The sequence below is a fragment of the Carassius auratus genome, chromosome 36 (genome assembly GCF_003368295.1).
Source record: "Carassius auratus strain Wakin chromosome 36, ASM336829v1, whole genome shotgun sequence".
In the NCBI taxonomy this organism is placed as follows: domain Eukaryota; kingdom Metazoa; phylum Chordata; class Actinopteri; order Cypriniformes; family Cyprinidae; genus Carassius; species Carassius auratus.
Window position 1 is genome coordinate 10,461,988 of NC_039278.1, and position 25,096 is coordinate 10,487,083.

At 36.9% G+C, this 25,096-nt stretch overlaps 1 protein-coding gene across 6 annotated transcripts in view; it reads left to right on the plus strand.

Annotated features, from left to right (window-relative positions):
• LOC113055221 (plasma membrane calcium-transporting ATPase 2-like) overlaps window positions 1–25,096 on the plus strand; it is an 85,359-nt gene that overhangs the window by 34,718 nt on the left and 25,545 nt on the right. For 4 of the 6 annotated variants that reach the window (XM_026221311.1, XM_026221305.1, XM_026221307.1 and 1 more), the window contains exons 3-12: window positions 13,486–13,683; window positions 15,127–15,384; window positions 15,872–15,997; window positions 17,737–17,862; window positions 18,879–18,914; window positions 21,619–21,798; window positions 22,383–22,597; window positions 22,750–22,992; window positions 23,803–24,047; window positions 24,394–24,622. In XM_026221311.1, the coding sequence (XP_026077096.1) occupies window positions 13,486–13,683; window positions 15,127–15,384; window positions 15,872–15,997; window positions 17,737–17,862; window positions 18,879–18,914; window positions 21,619–21,798; window positions 22,383–22,597; window positions 22,750–22,992; window positions 23,803–24,047; window positions 24,394–24,622 (1,856 nt within the window). The remainder of the gene's footprint in view (window positions 1–13,485; window positions 13,684–15,126; window positions 15,385–15,871; window positions 15,998–17,736; window positions 17,863–18,878; window positions 18,915–21,618; window positions 21,799–22,382; window positions 22,598–22,749; window positions 22,993–23,802; window positions 24,048–24,393; window positions 24,623–25,096) is intronic. The other 2 variants (XM_026221310.1, XM_026221308.1) reach the window with 1 other exon arrangement.

Consider the following 25,096-nt stretch of genomic DNA (forward strand, 5'->3'; position numbering starts at 1 on the left):
CATATAAGTCACACTGGACTATAAGTCGCATTTATTTAGAGCCAAGAGAAAACATTACCGTCTCCAGCCTAGAGCTCTAGAGCGCCCTCTCGCGGCTGGATACGGTAATGTTTTCTCTTGATTTATTTCTCTAGGTTCATGTCAAAGAATTTTTGATAAATAAGTTGCACCTGACTATAAGTCGCAGGACCAGCCAAACTATGAAAAAAACTGTGGTGCTAGTGTGATCGAACAGCTAAGACACATATATAAAAAAAAAAATAATAATAATAATCCTTTTTGGAGTAAGATTTAATCTTCAAAAGTGTTTACACTCACAATAAAAATATAAAAACACAGAAGGTTTGTGCACTTGTAAAATAAAGTAAACAATCAGAATCCGCGTTGTCATCCTTTCCTTGAACTTGTCCATGGAGCGCTGCGAGACACTTTTATTTTAAATCTGTTATAATTATTTGTTAAAATCAAATAATGTTGTTGCAAATAAAACAAAGATGCAATGTGTTTCATTCATCCAATTTAAAAATTTTAGGGGCATGATTCACATCTATATTTTTTTTTACTTGAGCCAATGAAAAATAAATAACTATTGTCTCAAATTAACAAGCAAGTTTAAAATTAAGTCGATGTAATTTTAAGGTAAAATGAAAATAATCATCTTATATACTTCTGGCTTGTCAAACGTGTATGCAAGTTCTACTTTACAAAAAAAAAAAATAATAATCAGTTTGGTCACAGTTTAGTTCGTTTTGTTTCTCATCCAACACATGAGAAGTTGATCTGAACATCTCTTCATGGTCTACATGTGTTCAGGGCGCGGACCGGTACAGTACGCTCACGCAGCTTCAGTGCGCGCAGGAAAGGGGCTCTTATTTGTGCGCCAGTACAACAACGGCTGTTCACTTCCTTCTATCTGTGCTCAGACATGTAGCTCTGCACTTCCAGTGCTGAACGGCTGCCCATGTCCAGTGCACAGATTTCGAAATACTTCCAAACAAATGACACACAGTAGCGAATGATTATAATGTAGTCTGTGCACGCAGGCACACTTCCAGAAAAATCGGGCCGAAAAAAGACTTCAAGAAAATATTTTAAGGAAAAACTGTCCGGTTCTGATTTTATGGCCGGTCAATCGGTGCATCACTACTTTTAAAGATATTCACATGCAGTCCAGTTTACAGAATGGCTCTACATTCTTCCTACCCAACGATTTTAGTGATATTTTATCATGAACTAGTTTGTCACACAATCAAGGATGTCGTATTTCACCTCTGTCAGTGCTAGGTGAGATAAGGCTTCTCTGTCATCCTGATGAACAGCCTGAACGTGCTAAGCAAGCACCGACAGGCTTCTCATCTCCACTTCAGCATACGGACTCTGTTAGATCATCCTAGCAGTGAAACTTCCTCCACAGCGTGTCTTTAATTATGTTTTAGATCATCTCACTGTTCCTTTTATTGATGAAGGAACAGCTGTACAGACTTCCCCACACAAGAAATGTGAAGAAGGGGGGATAATTGTTTTCTCTTTTGCCCTTAAATGGAGGAGTAGGTGGGGAAAAAAATCAAAGTAGCATTTCTTCTAAAGGTGCTGTGGAGACTTTTTGACATGGTTCTTGTCACATAGCATAAACCTGTTTTGTCGTTGGCGTGTGAGTCTGACTGCATTTGTGTATTTGTTAAAAGAAAAGAAGCAAAAACATTGAAATTGACAGAAGAGGTGTATTAGCTTGGCACTGGACTTGATGTTAGTTCTTGCTGCTTTCTTGGCTTATGAGGGAAAATTAATCATCACTGGCCTGCTGTAATATATATATATATATATATATATATATATATATATATATATATATATATATATATATATATATATATATATATATATATATATATATATATATATATTAAATCCAAGCCTCTCTTTTTTGCCTGACACAGACCACAGATCACAGTCCATTCAACAGTTCTCGATTCAGCAGCCATGTGCTTTGTGTCCTATTTATGGTCGATGATTGTTGTGGCCTCCTAAGAAAACCCAAAATGAAAACAAAAGATCTTTTTTTTTATACTTTATCTCGGTCTTTAGACTTTGCAACTGCTTCTCAAGTTCCCCCCTAAATCATTACAAGTTGTTTTCACACACATGGCTCCCTGTGGACTTTTTGTTCAACTTTTTTGAGAAGTGTTGTTCGGTCACCTTGTTTTTGGAGGGTATCCCTTGTTTATTTGGCTGAATGGCTAACATTGGCTTTTATCCCTTCCTTTCATTTGTTTCCTGTTAATATATATACAGTCTTTTGGCAGCTGTTCCAATCACGACAAGGTCTGAACGTGGAAGACCTACTTGTTTTGGCCCCTTCAGAACAAGGATATTTTCATCTTTAAGGATATTTAAAATGAGAAAAGATATTTTGTAGGTAGTTTTCTTACAGTTATATGAGACATTACATTTGAATTAAAACTTATTTGGATCACAGTTGGTCTATTATGTTCACCAAGACTGCATGCTATAATGTAGCTCAAAAGTGTTGTTTGTATAAAAAGAACTTCCTCATTTAACAGATGGTACTGTGGATAAGAGCCTAGCTTGTTAACGTGCCATTTATCTGCATATATGCATTAATCTTAAAAATAAAAACTTATTTATTCCATATTTGAATACTGTGTGATAGAATGCTATATGTTTATTATACATTATTATGAATTGCTAGAGATTGCATGTGGAAAACCGCAGAACTGACTTTTAAAATATATAATTATGTGCAATGCAAAAAAAAAAAAAAAAAAAAACAGCCCTACATAAAAGGTCTGATCAGACTTTTTTTTATTATCTAAATAATGTATCCACCTTTCTTTCATACAAGAGCGGTAAGATTTGTAATTGTAAATTTTATGTGTCTGGTTTCCGGTCTCATCTGCTTCTGGCTATTTTAACAGTTAGTTTTGCTGTTTGGTGTTGCAAACTATTGTTTCTTATCATATTATTTTAATGTATTATTTATTATATTTATTATATATTCCAATTATAAACACACTGGTTTGTAATGGAAACAGCTTTAAAGGGGGGTGAAATGCTCGTTTTCACTCAATATCCTGTTAATCTTGAGTACCTATAGAGTAGTACTGCATCCTTCATAACTCCAAAAAAGTCTTTAGTTTTATTATATTCATAAGAGAAAGATAGTCTGTACCGATTTTTCCCAGAAAAACACGACCGGCTGGAGGCGTGACGTGTGGGCGGAGCTAAAGAATCACGAGCGGCAGTAGGCTTTTGCGTTGAGCGTTTGGAAGCCGTGACAGCGTGAGGACAAAACCAACCAAAACAAACCATGGCTAACAGTCAGATTCAGCCGTTTATTTATGATCCAGAATCAGATCCAGAGGCTGAAATTTAACAAGAGCAGCATCAGCAAAAACGTCTCTATGTGGTATGTACTGAAACTGTATATATTTTCTTAGCGGTTTTGGAAAATGATTAAGTTCCACTTTGTCGTCTTTTTTATTTTATTTTTTTTTAAAGCTGTACATGTGGAAAGTGCAGATTAATGACAACATCGCAAGTTGTTTACTTGATGTGCTTACGCGCCGATAGCTAAGTTAACAACACCGAGATATTTGAAGCCGTTTTACTCACCGCATGCGGTTCCAACACACAATCATGACCCTTTTTCGTTGGGACTGCATTATCCTTAAGAAATAAACGATGTGCAAATCCAGCGTCAAACTGGGCTTTGTTTGTAAAACAAGCATCTTCGAAATGCAGGGAACAAACACAAATACTTGCACAACTCCGTTGATGCTCTGTAAAAATAAACTCCATCCACTGGTCCCTTAATGCTGTTTCTCTTTTGGTAATCTGTGCAGGGTTGTCTTGCCCTTAGGACTAGGGATGCACCGAAATGAAAATTCTTGGCCGAAACCGAAAACCGAAAAAGAGAAAACCAAGGCCGAAAACCGAAACACCGAAAGAAATTATGCCAATTATTAGTACCATTGCATTTATTGCTATGACCGTGTACTAACTTTACTAAAATTAAGACATTGCAATTGCATAAATTAATATTAAAGTTTCAAAGATAATTACAATTACACAACTTATTTAAAAAAAAACATAAAAATACATAATTACAAATGATGCAAATATTTATTAAGCACATTGCAACAATGCACAGTATAAAATAAAATTCAAACTAAAAATGTATCCCACTCATGTGTATATTTAATAACAATGTACAGGCCTACTGGCCTGCAGAAAGGTTTTAAAATGAACAGTTCTCTCATAAAAACAAAGTGCATTTAGGTGAAGTGCATTTGAAATTTTTCTATGTAGGACTAGAAAGTGCATCACTTCTCCAGTAGGCAAGACTGTTATCACTTCTGGGGATGGGGACTTCAGACAGATAACCATCTAGCTGTTGAGCAGTTGAGCTTGTCATCTGCCTGACATTTGAGAAATATTTGAGAGAGTGTATTTAAATAGGGCCAGGGCATAAATACAATTTTTTATCAAATTAAAGCAGAAATCTAGCAGAAAATCTATCATAAATATGGCTACAATCTGATATTATGTATGTATATATGTTTGTGTGTGTATATATTATATATAGTAGCCTAAGATCAAAATAGCCAACGTATTATTATTATTTGAGGCACTTTCTTGCAGAATTCCACTGACCATATCAGACAGCGATGGTGCATGCCACTCATCTGGTGCAGAGACGAGTCTTTTTTTCTGCGCTTGGCGCTTCTCCGTCTCCACGCGGGTTCTCCGCATCCAGCGCGGCCTGGATCATTTCTCGTGCGCGCTGCCTTATTTCCGCATCTAAGTAATGGTCTTTATAACGCGGATCAAGCACATTCGCGATGAAGTGCAGAGGATCCGAAAAGATCTCAGTGAGACGTGTGCTAACAGGCTCTATAAGACTGTACTTTTCTTTGTTTTTACTTCGTGGTCCGTCTTAATTTCTTTGTTAGGAGACGTTTTAGTGCTGCGAATAAAGGAATACGAAGAGAGAGAATGTTATCACTGGTGTTAAGTGAATGTCGCGTGGAGCTCCTGGTCTGCGCTTTGCAGGTGCACGTGCAGGTCGCGGTTTCTGTTTGCGTCATCACAACATTTCGGCCGTGTTGTTTCGGTGATAAAAGTCTATCGGCCGAAAACCGAAAAGCCCATTTTCGGCCGAAAATTTTCGGTGGCCGAAATTTCGGTGCATCCCTACTTAGGACCCATATAAGGAAATTCCGCTCCATCTAACGTCACACAGAGCCATACTCGAAAAAAAACTTTCCGAAACTTGTGACAAACCGGGAGGAGTATTTTTGGAACAGAAATACTCCTTCAAACGTACAACTTATTTTTTGAAACTTTGTCCATGTTTAGCATGGGAATCCAACTCTTTAACAGTGTAAAAAACTCAGTATGCATGAAATAGCATTTCACCCCCCCTTTAAAGTTTATTGCACTTTATTATTCTTGTTATTTTCCTACAGTGGCAAATGAACCGGAAGTATTGCACATGAGCAGAAAACAGTACGGGTGCTCCTATCAGGATTTTTGAGGCCGATCACAGAAAGCAGCACCAATGCCAATCTTTTTAAAGCCTTCTTTTTAACATTCATAATTATTTATATTTCTTCCACAGACATGTTTAAACAAAAAATAAAAATTTTTACTTTAGCATTTACTTTTAGATTTATATATTAAGTTGCTCAAGCAAGTGGCAAAACATTTAAACTTCTTTTCATACGTTCACAAACTTATCATTGATTTACCAAGTTATTTTATTACAGCTGAGCTTTAGCAACTGTATTAATGTTCTTCAGTCAAGAGAAGGGAGTTATTCTTCTCATTGTGTTTTATTTTATTAACATTAAAGGAATAGTTCACCCTAAAATTCCATCATTTACTCACTCTCAAGTTGTTTTAAACCTGAATAAGTTTCTTCTTCACATAAGTTATCTTGAAGAATGTGGGAAACTAAACGGTTGTCGGTCCCCAGGGACTTTCAACCGTTTTTTTTTTTCTTCTCCTAATATCAAAGTCATTGGGGACCAGCAACTGTTTGCTTGCCCACATTCTTCAGAATAAATTATTATGTGTTCAGAAGAATAAATACAACAAATTAATATATGTTTGGTACAACATGACAACAACAATTATATAACAACATTTTTATTTTTGGGTGAACTGTCCCTTTGGAGATAAAACAACGCAATTATTGATAACAGTATTGTTTGTACTGGTATCCATCCCTATCCACGAGTGCCATCTATTATTGCCTTGTTTATCTAAAAGTGCTCTTTTCCTTTAAACCTAGCCAAAAAGCCATAAGTGTTTACTGTGAAACATTTTCGTGTCCATCTATGTTCATGTTTACTGCATATAATGCGCTGTTTCTTTAATTCAGCAGTTGGAGCACAGTAGTATACTCTGTGTGGAAACGATCTCTGCACTGTTGCAGACACACACCGCTCCTGGAACGGACCGCAACCACATGCACTGTGAACACTTTAATCCATTAACATGAGTGCAGAAAAATATGCACTGCATACGTACTGCAAAGTGGATAGTTATTTTATTATCAGAACATGTGAGCAGAGCATAGGATCACAATGTTATAATTTTACCAGAATTGCCCAGTACAGCTGTACTACACAGTGTTAGTGGTCAACTGATATATATTGCCAATGCCGATATATCGGCCGATAGTTTTCAGATATCAGCATTGACTTGTTTGAGGGTACAGAACGCGTCTGTCCAATTAGTGTCTACTTACATCTACTGTTTTGCCTGTCTAAAAATACCATCTAGACATTTCTAAAGACAGTAAGTTCCCCTCAGACATGCATTCATATAAACTCCTACCCCTAAATGAATCTTGATTTTAGCATCTCAACCGATTTGAATCATCAATATTTGAATTGAATTTCAACCGGCTCACGGTTATTTACATCCCTACTTTCCATGGCTTTTTGTGAGGAAGAGGCAGGTCTCGAGATTAACTTTCATTACTTTGTAGCACTGGTGCTCCCAGCATCATAAAGTTAGGAGAACCAGCAAAAATTTAGGATCATCAGAACTACAAATTATATATTAACAGATTTTAACCTTATATTCTGAACTTTAATGCATGGTTAATATTAGCTGTAAATCGCTGTCACTGCTTTCTGCTAACTACCACGAGAAAAATAAAGGACTGAAGAAGAGAGAAAATGAAGAGAACACTGACAGATTTCTTTTGTAAACAACCTGAAATTAAGCTCTTCCTTGGTGAGGGTTAGGATGGTGTATGCAGTGTTAAATTTTACATTCAGCCAATTGAATGGAATGGCTGTAGGCTAAGGGTGTGCAATATTGACACAAAATTATATCTCAATATTTTCTGGGATTTGAAGTGTTGGTGTGCAAAAATCTCGAACTACAGTGGACAGCGGATTCCTTTTTTATATTCTCCATATTATGAGTGGTGGTCAGTTCACAGCAGTGACAGAAATTAATCTTTTTTTAATAAGTTTAAATAGATTTTTTCCTTTTATGGTAAGGTTTACCTTAAAGCCATTTTTTTCTAAAAGTGTGCATTATCATTTGAGTCAAATTCTTTTTTTTGATTATTATATAGTCAATTAAAATAAGATATTTGGGCTATTATCAAGCAAATGAATGTATCAATCAACAAAATGCATCGCAATTAAGAGGAAACACAGATGTAGTATCTGAAATGGCATTTAAATGCATTTACACACTGATTAATGCAGGACATAAATGCATTTAACCTGCAGTTAATGCATAAATAATATTTTAATATTGTAAACCTAAAACGTTGAATACTGATATTTGCAATATATGAAACTTTAAATGTAAAATTAAAACCACCAGAGGGTGGCAGCATGTCAATTTAATGAGTGAGTCATTGCTATTTAACTGAATCATTTAATGAATGATTGAATCAGGAATGAAATGCCCTCATGTTGCCCTCATTTTTTTTACATTACAATAAACAGCCTAAGAAAGGTGGACATGGTGTGTTATCCTGGTGTATTTAGTGCTAGGCTGTGTACTTCAGGTTGGTAGTTTTCTGAGAGAATGATGGCCATGTTCAGAGAAAAGAGAGTTGGTGTGTCTGTAGGGGGTGTGACTGGCTCTCCTCCAGACAACCACAGTCCTTATGCTGTCCATGTGTTCACAATCCTCTCTCTCACCTCTCATCCTGGCCAAGAGAGCAAAACCAAATGCAGAGATTTTTAAGGTGGAATTCAAGTTCTAAGGTTTGATACAATTTTCCTAAATTTCTTGCATTAAATGAGTCTGGTTTCTAAATCCCCCAAAAATTCCATTAAGTTGAATCTAAATATTATAACAATGTGAAATAAGGTATTTATTCCAGGCACAGCTGAATTTTAAGCAATTATTACACCTGTCTTCCGTCTTCACATGATCCTTCAGAAATCGTTCTGATACACTGATTTGGTGCTCAAGTAAAATTTATAAATGCAAGAAATGGCATTTGTTTAAAATGTGATACTTTTGTTACTAATAAATATGTTCTTAGTTATATAATTGTAACAAATAAACGTATTAATGTATTTACTCACTTTTGTTCAATTTAATGCATCGTTGCTAAATGAAAGTATTTATTTCTTCAAAATAAAAAAAGAATAAGTGTTGACCCCAAACATTTTAACATTAGTATAAAACTGGTTTATTAACTGTTGTTAAATGGGTAAAAGTTTTTGTAGTCTGTTGAGAAAATAACAGCACATAAATTTCAAGTTCAGATGAGGACACCATTTTCATTTTTGATGATCTGTCCAGTCACAAATTGGTCAATCTGGCAGTGACTAGGCACAATCTGTGCAACTTAAAATTGAAGGAGTGAATCCCATAATATAGGCTAGATCAGTACCTAGTGATTTATAATGTCCATGTCCTTCCTCTCTCTATTTCTGTGTTGGAAGAAGACTTCTACTGCCCAAAGCATGTGACACATCACCATGTTACCATTTGTGGACATGTCTTGTGACTGCAAATATTTGCTGATGACACGGCATCTCAAATCTCTTTCACGCTTCTCCATTTCCATTGCATATATTGTATATTGATTAAAATACCATATACTGCAAACCAAGGTGAACAGTGTCGTTTTATGAAGAAAATGAAAGGCTGGCATATTTGTACATCTTTCCTTCATGAACTAATTTGTGTACAGAGTTGGAATGCAGCCTGCTGTGCTTGGTTGTCAGCCCAGCCCTGCTGAGCTCTGCAGCCCTATTAATGATCTCCTCCATTACCATCACATCCGTCTCCCCTCAGCATCCTTTTTCAAAGCCTCTGTTTCAGTCACCTTGACACCAGCCCCCTGGCAACAGCCTCCCAGCCATAGATGTGACTTCAGTTGTCTGGAAGCAGTCAGCTCTTGTAAGCCTCTAGCGTATACACATAAATAATGTTTGGGTGCCTGTAGTTGATGATCTCTTGAATGGAGACCTCCATCTGTCAGTCCTTACATCATCACATTATTACTGTTGATTTTTTTTTTCTCTCTCTTGGTTTTGATTTAAAAAATAATCATGATGGACAATTCTATAATTTTCCCACTGTACACAGTTTTTTGCCGATTTTTAGGGCTGATATCTTGATGTTTTCCTCCTTCATTTGCATGCTAAAATGTCACACAAAAAATAAGTGGATGCACAACATTTCTAAACTTATCATCATTTATTAAGCACTGACTTGAACCATCTCTCGAATCTTAATTTGTATTTAAATAAAAAATGTATCCAAAGTTAACCAAACAAATCAATAAACTGACCAAGTATTAAATATATAAAACAGGTTATATATATATATATATATATATATATATATATATATATATATATATATATATATATAATATGAATTAATCATTTACATAAATGTTTTAGAGAATTTATAAAGCATAATTTTTCAAGTTTGTTGGAACCTAAATGTAAACTTAAATATACATTTAAATAAAATAAAAAGAATTTTATAAATAAAAATAAATTAAAACTAAGAAATATAAAAAATAAAATGTGTGTGTATATATATATATATATATATATATATATATATATATATATATATATATATATATATATATATATATATATATATATATATATATATATATATATATATATATATTATAGTTTAACATTCAGATACATTGCGAATATGGAGGTATTTGGATATGTGCAGAACGAGACGCGAGCAATAACCTCCAAATACATCTGCCCAAACCCATGCTCACTCATCCTCGTATGCAAGCACTCATGCACTGTCACGATCTAATGCCCTTTAAATGCCGGATTTTTTGAAAAACAAATAGGGCTAGCGGAACACAAAAATTCAAAATTGAACATTTTGCAGAACAGGATCAAACAAAAAAGTATTGGTCATATTACTGGCATAAAATGTTTGATGTGAAAAAAAGCGGTTAAATGACAGCGCAGCACAGCCACAAGCACCACACTTATGTTTGGGATAATATTATTTTTAATACTATAGTGTCATGTGAAAACATTGCAATTGCATTTTAAAATACAACAACGAGCACCACAAAATAATTTAAAGAGGCACATTCAGTGGTCTCCTTGACGGGAAATAGTCAACAAAGTAAAATGATCTCAAACGTATGGCGCGATCTCTTCATTTTATCAAATGATCATAATCACATCTATTCATTTTACAGTCCTGCTACTAGCATTTTATTCAGACTAAAACACCTTTAATTAGGGTGAAAAATCTTTTTTTCCAAGTGACTTTTGCACATAATAATAATACCGCTGCAGATGCATTTTGCAGCATTAAGGTTATTAATTGATCGTTAATTTAAACGACGATCGATCATGGAAATTATCGAATATTGATATTCCTAAATGCAAATGAGTTGGATGGAAACCTGGCTGTTGTCTGCATCAAACCATGCTTCCGAACAAATGTCATTCTCCGTTCTGGGCAGCTCCAGGACAGCTGTCTCTCCGAGCACGGTGCTGTCTGTGAGCGGGGCGGAGTAACAGAACCTAACCTCAATCATGCTGCAGTGTTTTTTAGAGCTGCCAACTTCTCCACCCCATTTACAGAGTGAAATTCTCTGACTACATTTATCTCCCAGGACTGTTGTTGAATCTTCTAAAAGTTTTGGCTTGGGGTCCTTCACATGCGGCAGCAGCAAATTCCACCGCACCAATAACTGTGGGCTGCCCGCCGACATGCCTGACTTTAAATCGGCGCTACTAAACACGGATATCGGCCAATGCTGATATAATAAAAAATGACAAATATCAGCCGACCGATATATATGTCGACCTCTAGTCTGACTCACTTCAACATGGGAGTTTTGTGGGAATAGACCTGGTGTATGGCCTGATATTGCATCTTTGTTAAAGGGTATGAAAAACAACATCCAGCCTAAATAAAGAACTCAAGATGATGTTAGAAGACCCTTGAAATGCTTAAACGCCACGTCGACTTTATATTGCATACGGAGCACCAGGATGTTTTTGGTCTAATTCCCAATCTTGTAAATGTTGACACACATACAATTCACTCACGGACTGGCCTGGAATGGACCATTAGTTCACCAAGAGATAAAATAGATTGGGAGAAATGATGACCATGCAAGAGTTTGAAATGAACTTGTGGGCTCCCTTTTCCTTGCGTCCGATTTAGTTTTCCTCTCGCGGAAGCGATTTAGCGCGCACGCCAGCATCAGTTGTGCGCTCTGATAATATCGTCATTGATTTGACGCCATACCCTATATTTGGTCTCAGTGACTCTTATTAGAAGGAACAAATGCAATCTGCAGGCTGTTTTGATTTTTGGGGATTTTGAGGGAGAATAGTTTTAAGAATAGTTTTAAACATGGTGAAATGTGCTTCACTAAAGGCATAATCTAATTATTGTGTCCAACTATTTAATAAATAAATATGTAATGGACTAATCTGTAAAGTAAAAAATTGACATCATTTGTTCACCCTCTTGTCATTCTAGTCTTTCATGATGTACGTACTTCTGTGCAACACAAAAGGTATTTTGAAAAATGCTTTTGCACATATGACAAGTCAGTGGGGTCCAAAACAACAGATGGACTTTCATAGTGTGGACAAAAAACAGACATTTAAAAAAATTATCATATCATTTCAAAATAATAAAAGGCTATGAAATCACACAGGTTTCAATCACACATGGCCATGGTCTTATTGTATCAATCCTCTGGATCTTATCTAAATTCTCAGCTGCTAGCTTTCTGTTCTCTATCCCCCCTTGAAGCCTTGCTGCAGTGTCAATCATCAACAGGCTGGTCAGTCGACAGCTGCGTCTCTGAAGGATAATGCACACACGCTCTCGCCCTCTCCCATGTTCCTCTTGTTGCATAATAATTCATTTAGCAGTACTGACAATATTCAGTGCTTTTTCAAAAAGACCTGCTGTTGACAAAGAGCAGTCCATCATATCTGATCTGTCTGCAAATTGTGAATGTGTATTGATTGTGAGCAAGGTAACATCTTGGCAGAGCACTTTATTTTTATTTTTTTAGCCAAGTCAGGGGAAGAAATCACAAGTATGGAGAGATTAAAGAGAAAAAATGACTAAACTTGTTTCAAAAGGGTTTCTGTGAGAAATCCATTTAAAGAAATTTCCATTTAGCCTAAACCCTTCCAAACCCCATGTGCTAGTTTCTGGTTGATTAAAGCAAAGGCTAAAACTCATTCAATATTCTGGGCTTATCGGCTACAAGCACTCCCGGCTCTCAACACTGATTAATTGTTCCGCTGCTCCTGTAAACCTTGACACACACATCCATGATAATCCACCTGAAACGCTGAAATATCTGACTGCTTTTATTCTGTGTGTGTGTTAAAATTATAACCCCATGAACATGTGCATTGGCTATTCCAACCCCATCTACCACTGAAAGCACTTATGAAAGTTGACATGGCATGGAGAGCGTTTTAAAATCCATAGATGCCAGCCAGGCATTCTTAATTGTTTCCATATTAAATGAATCTGAGGACAAATAAGTTGGCTTGCTGTCCTTGCCACTTCTGAGTTTATATATATATATATATATGACTTTGGGTTTTGAATTTTACATAAATAAAAAAATAAATAAAAAGGCATTGGCTACTCGTCAGTACATCTCATTTGTCTGCAAATAACAACAGAGCAACAACAGATGATCAATCACCTGCGGTGCTTCTGAGAACAGAGAAAAACAGAATAAAATAACAAATAAAAATTTCAGTTAAATAATTAACATTTAAGATGACAAAAAATACTTTTCCCTATAAACAGTATATAATAATGGTATTAATGTGTCTTTTTTTGTTAAAGGTCAAATGGTTAATGTGAGTGTTGGTTGAAAGAACTTACTGTTTCAAGTGTGTAATTAATCACTGATTCAAAATACAGTCAAAACTACCTTTTATGAAATATAATAAATACTGTTTGTATTTTCTGCAGGCCTCTCTGGTAACCCTGCTGATTTGGAAAAGCGTCACACAGTGTTTGGTCAAAACTTCATCCCCCCTAAGAAGCCCAAGACCTTTCTGCAGTTGGTATGGGAGGCCCTGCAGGATGTCACCCTCATTATTCTGGAGGTGGCAGCCATTATTTCTCTCGGCCTGTCCTTCTACCATCCACAAGGGGAAGGCAACGACCGTAAGTAGTTGCTTTAAAAAGACTGCTTCAGTGTTATTTTCCTACACAGGTTATCACAAGATGTTAAAATATACTGATATCATTCATGCAAAGTAAATGAAAGTATACTAACACTGTTTCTTTTAGTATATTTCATAAGAAATAACCATATTTCAGTAAAAATATAAATGATAGAACTTGAAAGTTTTAGTATTAATTGAGCATCATAATGGATAGCAGGAAACTGCAGAACACTCTTAATGCTGTACCAGACAAAATTAATTTCCATAGTTTGAAGTCTGGTGCTGATTTGGTTCTTCAAGTAGCAGATGCTTATATGTTGTTTTGCAGTTTCAGTAAAGATGTATTTTCTTCCCATAACAATCTTGCTTTAGCGACAGAGTTCTGCTAGTTCCTGAAGTGACTGCTCATCTATTATTACTAAAGCAAAAATGTAAATGACATTCAACACTACATTTTAACTATCAAAACGATGATAAAATTAGAAAATGCCAAGTACACTACTGTTCAAAGGCAATAATGCAATATATTGTTATTAAAAAAATTTAAATAGCAATAATGAAATAGATTATTACAAATCAAAATATTGTTATTAATTTTATTAATTATAATCAATAAATATACATTTATTCCTTGATTGTCAAAGCTGAATTTTTTTCCACCAGTCTTCAGTGTCACATCAGCCTTTAGAAATCATTATAATATCTTGATTTAGTTCTCATGAAGGACTTATTTTTTATTATGTGTTGCTTAATACTTTATGGTAACTTTGAAACATTGTTTTTCAGGATTCTTTGATGAATATAAAGGTGACAAGAACAGCAAAAGAATAACATTACAAATTTCTTGACTGTCAGTTTTGATAAATTTAATGCATCCTACTTTTAATAAAAATCCTACTTTTGAATAAAATTTGAATGGTCTTCGAGTTAGGCTCAGGTAGCTTTGGATCAGAAGCTGTAACGATCGAAGAAAAGCTTCAACCTTTTCTTTACTGTCCAGAAAACAGACTAATGTTTTGATCCTGACTTTTATAAGTGACTCAACATTTTGGCGTCTTTATATTTTCATAACAGCCTCATTTGGGACTTTTGTTGAGAAGCACCACTCTGAAATCGGAGAACTTGAATTTGGCTGCGACTGCAGGCTCTTCCTATTACCCATTATTATGGCTCCAACCACAAGGATGACCTTAGACAGTCATTAAGTCCCCCAGCAGGAAATTAGGTCAATGTAGTGTAAATCTGCAATAAAACATGTTTCTGGCAAGAAAGAACTTTCCAAAGAACAGAGACTGATAAAAACATGAGTGTGCAGCAGCTGTTATTGCTTGGATGCTTAATGGTCTCTAAAGGTTGTATGAACCTGTTTAAAGGTTACGTTTAGTTTGCACAGGATGTTGTTAGTGATTGATTTGCTCTTGGTGTTTTTATGTAATTCCAGACTGTGGCCAAGCATCTGCTGGTGTTGAGGATGAGGGCGAGGCCCAGGCAGGCTGGATTGAAGGTGCCGCCATCTTGTTCTCCGTTATTATCGTTGTGCTGGTGACCGCCTTCAACGACTGGAGTAAAGAAAAGCAGTTCCGTGGGCTGCAGAGCCGCATCGAGCAGGAACAGAAGTTCACGGTCATCCGCATGGGTCAGGTCATCCAGATCCCGGTGGCTGAAATCGTCGTGGGAGATATTGCACAAATCAAATACGGTGAGAGTTCACGTTTGTGAACGGAAGAAATACGTTGAAAATCTGTTGATTTAGGTCTGCAGTGTTACTGAACTAGATGTGAATCCAGTGATCTCTGCCATATTTGTGCTTTATGAGCGCTGTGGCATTTATAAAGCATAGTTTTCCCCCCAGAACTCTTTGCCTTTGTATTAAATTTCAGAGGCGACTTCCTCATTGAATTCACCAGCGGTTTTGATGGATCATATGTGACTGCCAGTCTTCTCTGAGACACAAAGCATGGCTCATGACTCATGCTTACCGGCTTGCGTGAGTCACTGCGCTGCTGCTCATGGTGCCTGCAATGTGGGCGACGCGTGGGTTGTCCAAGAGCCACAGGAGAGATCCAAATCAGCCTCTGCTCTTCTCCTTGCACTGAATTGCTGAATGTGTCTTTCTCTGTATCTCTTCCTCTCTTTTTTTAAAGTCGTCCCACAGTCATTCACCACCCCATGTTCTTTTCCATCAGGTGACCTTCTCCCAGCTGATGGTATCTTGATCCAGGGTAATGACCTGAAGATTGATGAAAGCTCTCTGACTGGGGAGTCCGATCATGTCCGCAAATCTCTGGAGAAGGATCCCATGCTCCTTTCTGGTGAGATAGAATGTCTTTTTTTCTTGGTCGCATCCCCTTGTTAACATCTGCTGTAGGGTGCGAAAGAGACCACAATCTAGGATTAAACATGGACAAAAAACCCCCAAAGTATTAGGATTTTCAGAAAAGTAAACACAATTTAGAAGACGGGAAAAAAGCTGTTTTAATGAGATGTCAGCTTGAGTGCTGATGTCATTAAAAGCAGAAAAAAGTGGTAAATGTATATTTTTATATTAGCATATTTTTTGTTCTCCTGTCAAATTATTATTCTCGTTATATATTTGTAACTTTAAAATTTATATTAAATAACTTTTGGAACTTTTTCACAAATATATAATTGTCTCATCTAAATGTTTGATCGTGCAGTGCATTTTTATTTGTACATGAGGCAATTACTGCACAATAGCTTCCAAACAGTGCAAGCCTGATTTAGTGAGCTGTGAGTACACCTTATGTGTGCACTTTGAGTTTGCACGAGCGCACCGCTCTCTTGGAGAGCACACGAGTGCTGAATGGTTTAAACACTGGCAAGACTTAAAAGAAAAAAAATGCAAATGATACAATTTAGTGATGATGCAGCACTGCCTCTATTGTGCAGGTGACTTTGTTAGTTGTTTAATAAATAAATATGAATTGTGTCTCACCTTCATCATTGTAATCACACTATGCTGATGACACTCAACTCTACCTCTCATTCCATACTGATGATCCGACGTTATTTACTAGCATCTCAGCTTGTCTAACAGGCATTTCTGGCTGGATGAAGGACCGTCACCTTCAGCTCAACCTTGCCAAGCCCTTGCTACGTGTACTGCGTTTAAGCTAACTGAGACTTGTTATAGCACTTCTATATTATTGCTCTCTTGTTGTTTTTGATAGCTTCCATTGTTCTCATTTGATGTCACTTTGGATAAAAGTGTCTGCTAAATGACTAAATGTAATGTAAATGTAAATATAATAATTTTACATGCACTGGGCAGAGATTGAGACTGCTGAATGCAGTGTGTCGTCAGCTTGAGATCTGTTTATTATTAACTTCCCCATAGCGATTATTGGCTGATAGTGATCGTTAGCTGATCAGTCAGAGCATCCCTAATTGTAATGAATCAGAAAAGATGAATCACTCTTTGGTCAACTGATATTTTAGGCGTGGAGATAAGGTTGGGACCATGCTTTTTCGGTAGTACTACATAGCATAGTACTAGTAGCACAACATGACTGTATATAAGTAATGTTTGTTGATTTCTTTTTGGGATTTGAAAGAGCATTTGGACCCAGAAACAGTGACTCATGATGTCAGACTTAATACATACCTTGCCAACCTTGAGCTTTAGCAACTAGTCCACACCACACTACTATCGAGTGTTTTTTTTTATTTTTATTTTTTTTTAAATTACAGTTTATTCATATTTATCAAATACTAGTATTGACTGGAAAAATGTAAAACCACTCACTGATTTTAATTAGCTTTGTCATCAACTTTACTCAGTTATGTTGAAAAACATTACTTTAACAAAAAAAAAGACAAATTAATTAAAGTGCAAATTAAGCCATTTTTATTAGTATTTAAATGTACATTATTTAATGTTTGTTAATATTGAATAATAAAAAAGTCTGTTTTGTCATGCTAATTGTTGCTATGATATTGAAATTGCTATCAAAAGAATGAAATTTCAGTGATATTGGTGCTGACCAGTAGCTACCAGTTTCGTGAAGGCTTTCCTTCTGCTTTCTAACAGGAACTCATGTGATGGAGGGATCTGGCCGAATGGTGGTCACTGCCGTGGGCCTGAATTCTCAGACTGGAATCATTTTCACCCTTTTGGGCGCCGGCGGTGAAGATGAGGAGAAGAAGGTGAAGAAAGGTGAGAAACTAATGTACTTTCATTCTCAATTGGATAACTCCCTCTCTCTTTGAGTGAGTAAACAGGCTACCTCTCTGTTTGGGAGGTTACCTACCATCAGCCTGCCAGAGGTAAGAGCCTTTATTTGGGGATTAATCACAGTATGTCAGTGAAGATGTACAATGTCCCTTGAGTCACTTACAATTTTACTAAATCTTTTATCTTTTAAAAATTTAGTTTTTCTACATCTTTCAGTTAGCTCAAGCTTAGTTTGAGCTAGTTAGTTTTAATTGGCTAAAAGTTTTTGTAAACATTACATGCATAACACTGATAATTGAACAGTCAAAGAAACAGTGATACCGGTCATGTTATTCCGTCTCCAATTCAGCATGCAGTATGTCCTTACTGCATGCACTGGTCCCGACAAAATGCACCTACAGTGTGTCTTTCATTTTCCTGTTTGTTGGGTTGTAAACCAGCAGTCAGACTGGTCTAAATGTTTTGCTGTCTCACTGCTAAAAGAGCAGCTCTGAAACTTTGAATATTTAGATTCTTTTATTTTTGTTAGAATGACTATTCCGTCATTGTCTTTTAGTCAGATAATTACCATAATTTCCCTTTTCCCCTCATGTTCCAAAAATATTTTTCTGTTGAATGTGTTTGCCAATGAAAATTGAGAGAACTGCTTTTTGGTTTCAGCCAAACCCTGTTGGCACTATCATAGTTTTGTGATGCAAGCGAACAAAAAATTGGAAATGTGTCAAACCGCTAAATTGTAATGAGGTTTTGTCAGCTGTATGCCACAGTCAAAAACAATGACCAAGCCGTCAGTGTACCCTGTATAAAGCCCCTCCAGTCCTTGTCTTCTTCTATAGATGATGCATCCAATCCCACATATACTCATGTAATGTAGTGTTACTTATCTAGTTTTTATTCTTTTGTTGTTGTGTTTCTTTCTTTTCTTCTTCTGTCTTTGGTTTATTTACTTTGAGCCATGTAATATCAGCGCTCCGCCCTCTCTCTCTCGTTTTAAACAGGTAAAAAACAAGGACCCCCTGAAAATCGCAACAAAGGTAACCTTTCCCACTCCCTCTCCCTCTCCCCCTCCCACCTCCCCATTCAGCAGAGGAGTCTCGTGTCAGTCCCACTCACTCACTCGCTCACTTTCTCTCTCTGTCTCTCTCTGTTGCTTACCCCTTCCTGCTGAGCCCGGGGGAGCTTCACACCTCGCTTTATCTCTCAAAGGGTGCAACTCTCACGTGCTGGAAACAGCACTAAGCAGCCAGAAGACTTTGCAAGTCCGCAACTCCTCTTCATACAAAGTTTGTCAGTTGCTATAAATCTCGATTAATCTAAAATTAGTTTAAACATTTTTCTACGCCATTCTTGAATGTTTCTGAAATGAATATACACACACCCACAAAAAATATTATTTATAAAAGTATTTTATTATTTATTTTTATTCTATAGTGAGACATGCATTGCAACAATGAAAAAAAAGAAGCTTTTTCCATCTAGACGGACAGTCAGTTGGTGATGGTCAGTACTTCATGGTTGGACAACTAGTCGACCATCTTACTCTCATCCCTATTATCTGCAATGTTTTCTGCACATAAATAATATTTAGGCGGACATATGTTTATTTAATTTCCACCATAAAAACTTCAAATGCCTTTCGTTTAAAGGACTGAATTTGATAAACTCAGCCTTAAACCTTAAACGTATTGTTTAATATCATACGTGAACATGTTATCATTGGCAATCCTAATGATTGCATGTATCAATTTTACTTCTGTAGATCAAATTTTTCACTAATTTGACATTTAGATGTCTCTCCTTTTCAGGAGGCAAACTCTCTCTGTGTGCTTGGCCGGGTCATCTGCAAACATTTGTACTGTTTTTCAGAGTGTGCCCTGGCTGACCCCAACAACCCCTCCCCAGCCTCACCCCCACCCCCTGTAGCGCTCAGGGACTGAGCATCTGCTCCAGACAGAGCTGCTCTTTTTGTCTGCACAGATCTCCTTCCCTTTGCCCTTGGTCTCAAGCACACAAACACTTACACAAGCTGGTATTGGTTTAACAAAGTATGTGAAAGCAGTGTCTTTCTCTGGTCTTAAAGTGTTGGCCAGAAGGCTATTTAGCAAGATTTTAATTGTGTTCAGGTCTTGCTCCATGGTATGATCCTGTACAAAACACCCACTTTTCACAATTTAATCAATTCCTGATGATTAAAATGAAGTCCAGCCTTTTTTTAATCAGTGTATAGCAAGAACAGTGTGTTATGAACAGGGCCTCATGTTAACTTATTAATTGTTCCTATTCATCCGTATCTTTTTGTGCATCTGCACATTGCCTATTACGGTGTTCACGGTTTCATAGATGGTTTATGACGTGAAAGTAATGCTTAGGGGCGTGGCTTATGTGGGAGTTGCACCCTTGCAAAATGGACCGTCTGTGGGTTGTTGTTTTTGTCCATTACTTTAGCTCTTTGTTTTTCTCACTGTTGCTTCTTTCTAGGGTGTGGCTCAGGACTTCATGGTGTCTTGTACACTGTTCTCTTGGTCAAAATTTGACCTTTTCTTTCTCCTTTACCCTTTTTCTCTGGTTCCACACTTCTTTTGGGAGTGGAAAAATAAACCAGAATCTCTCTGATCTTTTTCGTCTTCCTTTTTGTCCTTGTTTTTCTCGTGGTGGTTGTTTATCTGGCTGTTTGGAACGTTTTTTCTGTTTTTAAGTTATTTGTAAATCATTCTCGTGTCCGTCGTGCGTGCGTCTGTTTGTGTTGTCAGTCAGACAGTCAGTCCGTCCATCAATCCCCGATTCATGTGTGGTTGTTCTGGTCAGCTCTGTCAGTTCTGGTCAGTTGTTTGTTGTGACTGGTGGTCAGGTAGGCTCTACAGAGTTTCAGCCTGTTGCACACCATGTTTGAGATGATACATAGGCTAACTAAAAAATAAAAAACGACTTGGCCTCTGTATGTTTTAAAATGGAGACTTAATGAGAATTGGGGGTGAGGGATCAATGAATTGGATCTTTGACTCAAGTTAATTTTTTTTTTTTTTTTAACTACCAGCTGGTTTGCCTTGATAATTTCTTATAAAAAAAAATATTATTCCCTTATGTCTACTCCAGTTTGGTGCAGTTAATCATAGTACAATATAACACAAGTTCAGTAAGTTTTAAAAGTGAATGGAACATAAGTAGATGCAACCATCAGTGTAGCCATGATGGCAACCATAAGATAAATAAAAGGCAAATTGATTTTAGACTAATAAGCTAATAAAATGGTCTTTGAACCAGAAAAGAGATTTTCAATGCCAATTTAAGATAATTTATTAAGAAAAAAAAAAGTATATTATGGGTTAAACTTGAATATTTTTTACATACCTAATATTTATAATAGTATTGAGTAGCTCATTGTCCAGTGCAAGTGTAGAGTCCGGTTTGCTTGAAATGGCTTGTGTGCTGCTTGGATCCTACCTAATTCAGAGTGTCTATCTTAACCTGCCGGGGAATGAGGTTAAGAGAATTTAGAGTTTTCTCTTTACCTGCCCAAATTCACTCAAGCAAAGTCAACTAACATTAAACAAGTGCTTCTGCTATGGTTCTTCTGTATAATTCTCTAGGAACCCACTGTGTGACTTGCCCTCTAGCTATTACTGAATTGCCCATTCTCTCCCCTTTTCCCCATTCCCCCACCTCTCATCTCCCTCCATCCTTTTTTGGCATGTTCCTCCCTTGTTCTCATAACCACTCCTTAAAAATCAACCTCCACAGCTAAGACCCAGGATGGCATTGCTTTGGAGATCCAACCGCTGAAGAGTGAGGAAGGTGCAGAGTCAGAGGAGAAGGAGGAGAAAGAAGAAAAGGAGAAAAAGAAGGTCAACATCACCAAGAAAGAGAAGTCGGTCCTGCAGGGGAAGCTGACCAGGCTAGCTGTTCAGATTGGAAAAGCAGGTTAGAAGACAACACAAATGTTGTGAAAAGTGTGCCCAATTAACTCTAAAATGGTTAAATATCTCTTTGTCACAGTTTTTTACTGTGCTTTTTGAAGTGATTTTTGTTGTTGATTTAGATTAATTATTAATAAAAATGTCTCAGAGTAAAAATGTGTTGGTGCACTTAAGCCTTTTTGAACTTTGGAAAAGTAGAACATCCGTAAAACTTTGAAAAACATTTTTCAATTTACCTACATCTGATGTCTCGAAGATGATGCCATATTAACCATAGCAAACGATGTGCAGTTTAAAGCACATTATTTATATTAATAAGCCACGTGTTGACTTTTACAAAAGCACATCAATTTTTTCAGACATTCCGTAAATTAGTTCATTTTGTTCCCAAGGATTGATTTACTTACTGCCTAAAGAAAAAGTGTCACCCAGTATGGAAACAGACTTGTCCCTTTGGGATGTGTTCCACATAATTACCCTACTTCCTACAGTTACCCAATCAATATTGAGATTGAGCACATCAGACCACAGCTGTTGCTGTTATGAATAAAAAGTCATTTGGTTTTGAAACTCCCTCTCATCCGGCAGGTCTCATCATGTCTGCTGTGACCGTCATCATCCTCATCCTGTACTTTGTCATTGATACATTTGGCGTCCAGGGCCGCGAGTGGACAGCAGAGTGCACTCCAATCTACATTCAATACTTTGTGAAATTTTTCATTATTGGCGTGACCGTGCTGGTGGTAGCCGTGCCCGAGGGGCTGCCTCTAGCTGTCACTATCTCTCTCGCTTATTCTGTCAAGGTGAGAGCCTTTGGGTTAGTTCACCACCACAAACCTGTATAAGTCAGTAAACTTAGCTTGATTCTTTACATTAGTGATAAGCTATGTTTGAGGGTGAAAGCACACTTCTTTTACCTGAGTATAACCACATTAATTCCTAATTAATTCAACAGAAAATGATGAAAGACAACAACCTGGTGAGGCACCTGGATGCCTGTGAGACCATGGGCAATGCCACTGCCATCTGCTCTGACAAAACTGGAACGCTGACTATGAATCGCATGACAGTCGTGCAGGCTTTCATAGGCGACACACACTATAAAAGCATTCCTGAATCAGAGGCCATTAATCAAGAGACTCTTGAGATACTGGTGAACAGCATCTCCATAAACTCAGCCTACACTACCAAGATCCTGGTAAGAATTGGCCATACACAAATGAGATGCAGATAAATGAATGATCTGTTTTGTTTTCTGTTTATTAATTAATTATAGGGTTGTCAAATTAGAAGTTCACAATGAGCCCCAGTCAAAACACACTTACCAAGAGCAGACAGCACAAAATGACTAGGGAGCCATTTACATAAGGCGTTTTAATTGCATTAAATAATAATAATAAATATAAACAGGAATATAAAAAAAGACAAAAGCACAACAAATTACTAAAAAATAGTTACAATGAAAACTGATAATGTAAAAATAACATTCAAATTCAAAGTATTATTTTGCTCTGTACAATATACTTTGTGTATATACAATAAATAATCATAAAATAGTGTTCCTTGAGCTCAATTGGTAGAGCATTGTGCTATCAAGCGCAAAGTTGGGGGTTCGATTCCCAGGGAACACATGATAGGTAAAAATTGATAGCCTAAAGGCACTGTTAGTCGCTTTGGATAAAAGCGTCTGCTAAATGCATACATTTAAATGTAATTTAATAAAATGACAATAGTCTGAACTACTTTTTAGGATACATCAAACAGATTAACAATTCAAACACTTAGCAAAATGGATTGTGGTCAGGCAGAGAAAGACTTATTTTCAAAGATGTGTAATAAAACAATATATGGACATTTTCTTATGTCCGTTCAGTACTTTACTTGTCTACCACAATATGTTTCAATGATTGCAAGTTATTCATTTTTTTCTCTGAAAATATCGATTAAATAATTTTTAGTTTTGAACCTTTCTTGACTACTATTTACCATACATCTTTCTTTCTCATAGCCTTCTGAGAAGGAGGGGGGTCTGCCAAGGCACGTGGGTAATAAGACAGAGTGTGCCCTTCTTGGTCTGGTGTTGGACCTGAAGAGAGACTATCAGCCTATCAGAGAAGAGGTTCCTGAGGAGAAACTTTATAAGGTTTACACATTCAACTCCTCCCGGAAGAGCATGAGCACTGTCCTAAAGAACACCAGTGGTCCCGGCTTCCGAATGTACAGCAAAGGCGCCTCTGAGATTGTCCTGCGCAAGTATGCAAAATAAACGATTCTCAAGCTCTTAAAGGGGTCTTGTCTTATAAGGAATAACATGTTACTTAATATTTAGAGATTGAGTTTGGTATATGATGAAAAGTTCTGAGGTTTTTTGGTTTTCTAATGTCACAAACCTGAAGCATTAACTTGGCACTTCTTAAAGGCACAGCAGCAAAATAATTTACTTTTTTAAAATTATTATTGGAGAAGGGAATTAAATTATATGAAAGATATGAAGAAAAATATGACCCCTTTATTTTCTCCTCTATTGCATCTTCCTCCTGCAGCAAAATGTAATCATTGCAGTTTGTAGTGATTATTCAACTTTTCTCTTTTCTGTCAGGTGTTCCCATATCCTTGATGCTTCAGGCCAGCCACGTGTCTTCAAGGCCAAAGATCGGGATGAGATGGTGCGGAAAGTGATCGAGCCAATGGCCTGTGACGGGTTAAGGACCATTTGCATAGCCATGAGGGACTTCACAACAGAGCCAGACTGGGACAACGAGGCTGACATTCTGAATGACCTGACCTGCATCTGTGTTGTGGGCATTGAAGACCCTGTTCGTCCTGAGGTGAGAGAAATGCTCCTGTTTTTTGCTAATAGTGGCGTGCTTGTCCATAGTGCTGGAATTACACACTTCACATGGGCTGGAGATTAGTATACTTCAGGCCTCTGTTCATAATGAGACATGACAATCATTAGGGGCCGGCTTGTCGCGACTGGGGCAAACCCCCACATTTCATGTAATGAAAATGTATTGACCATGATTATCATGTGATGATGATGGATTATTTGCAGTGTCAAGCACTATGTGAAAGTGTGGACCAGAATAGCCTCATTGGTGGAGGGACAAACTGACCTAATTCCCTTGAAGGTGGTAAAATAAGTACATGACAGGCGATGTGCTGTTTTTAATTATGATATTGGATCAGTGCAGAGTTAACGTCTGCTTCCCTCAAATGAGGTGGCATATGTAATTCTATAATGGAATGCATGACTGATATTTAGGTTAAAATGTTTCCTTCAGACTTTATTGATCAATTTT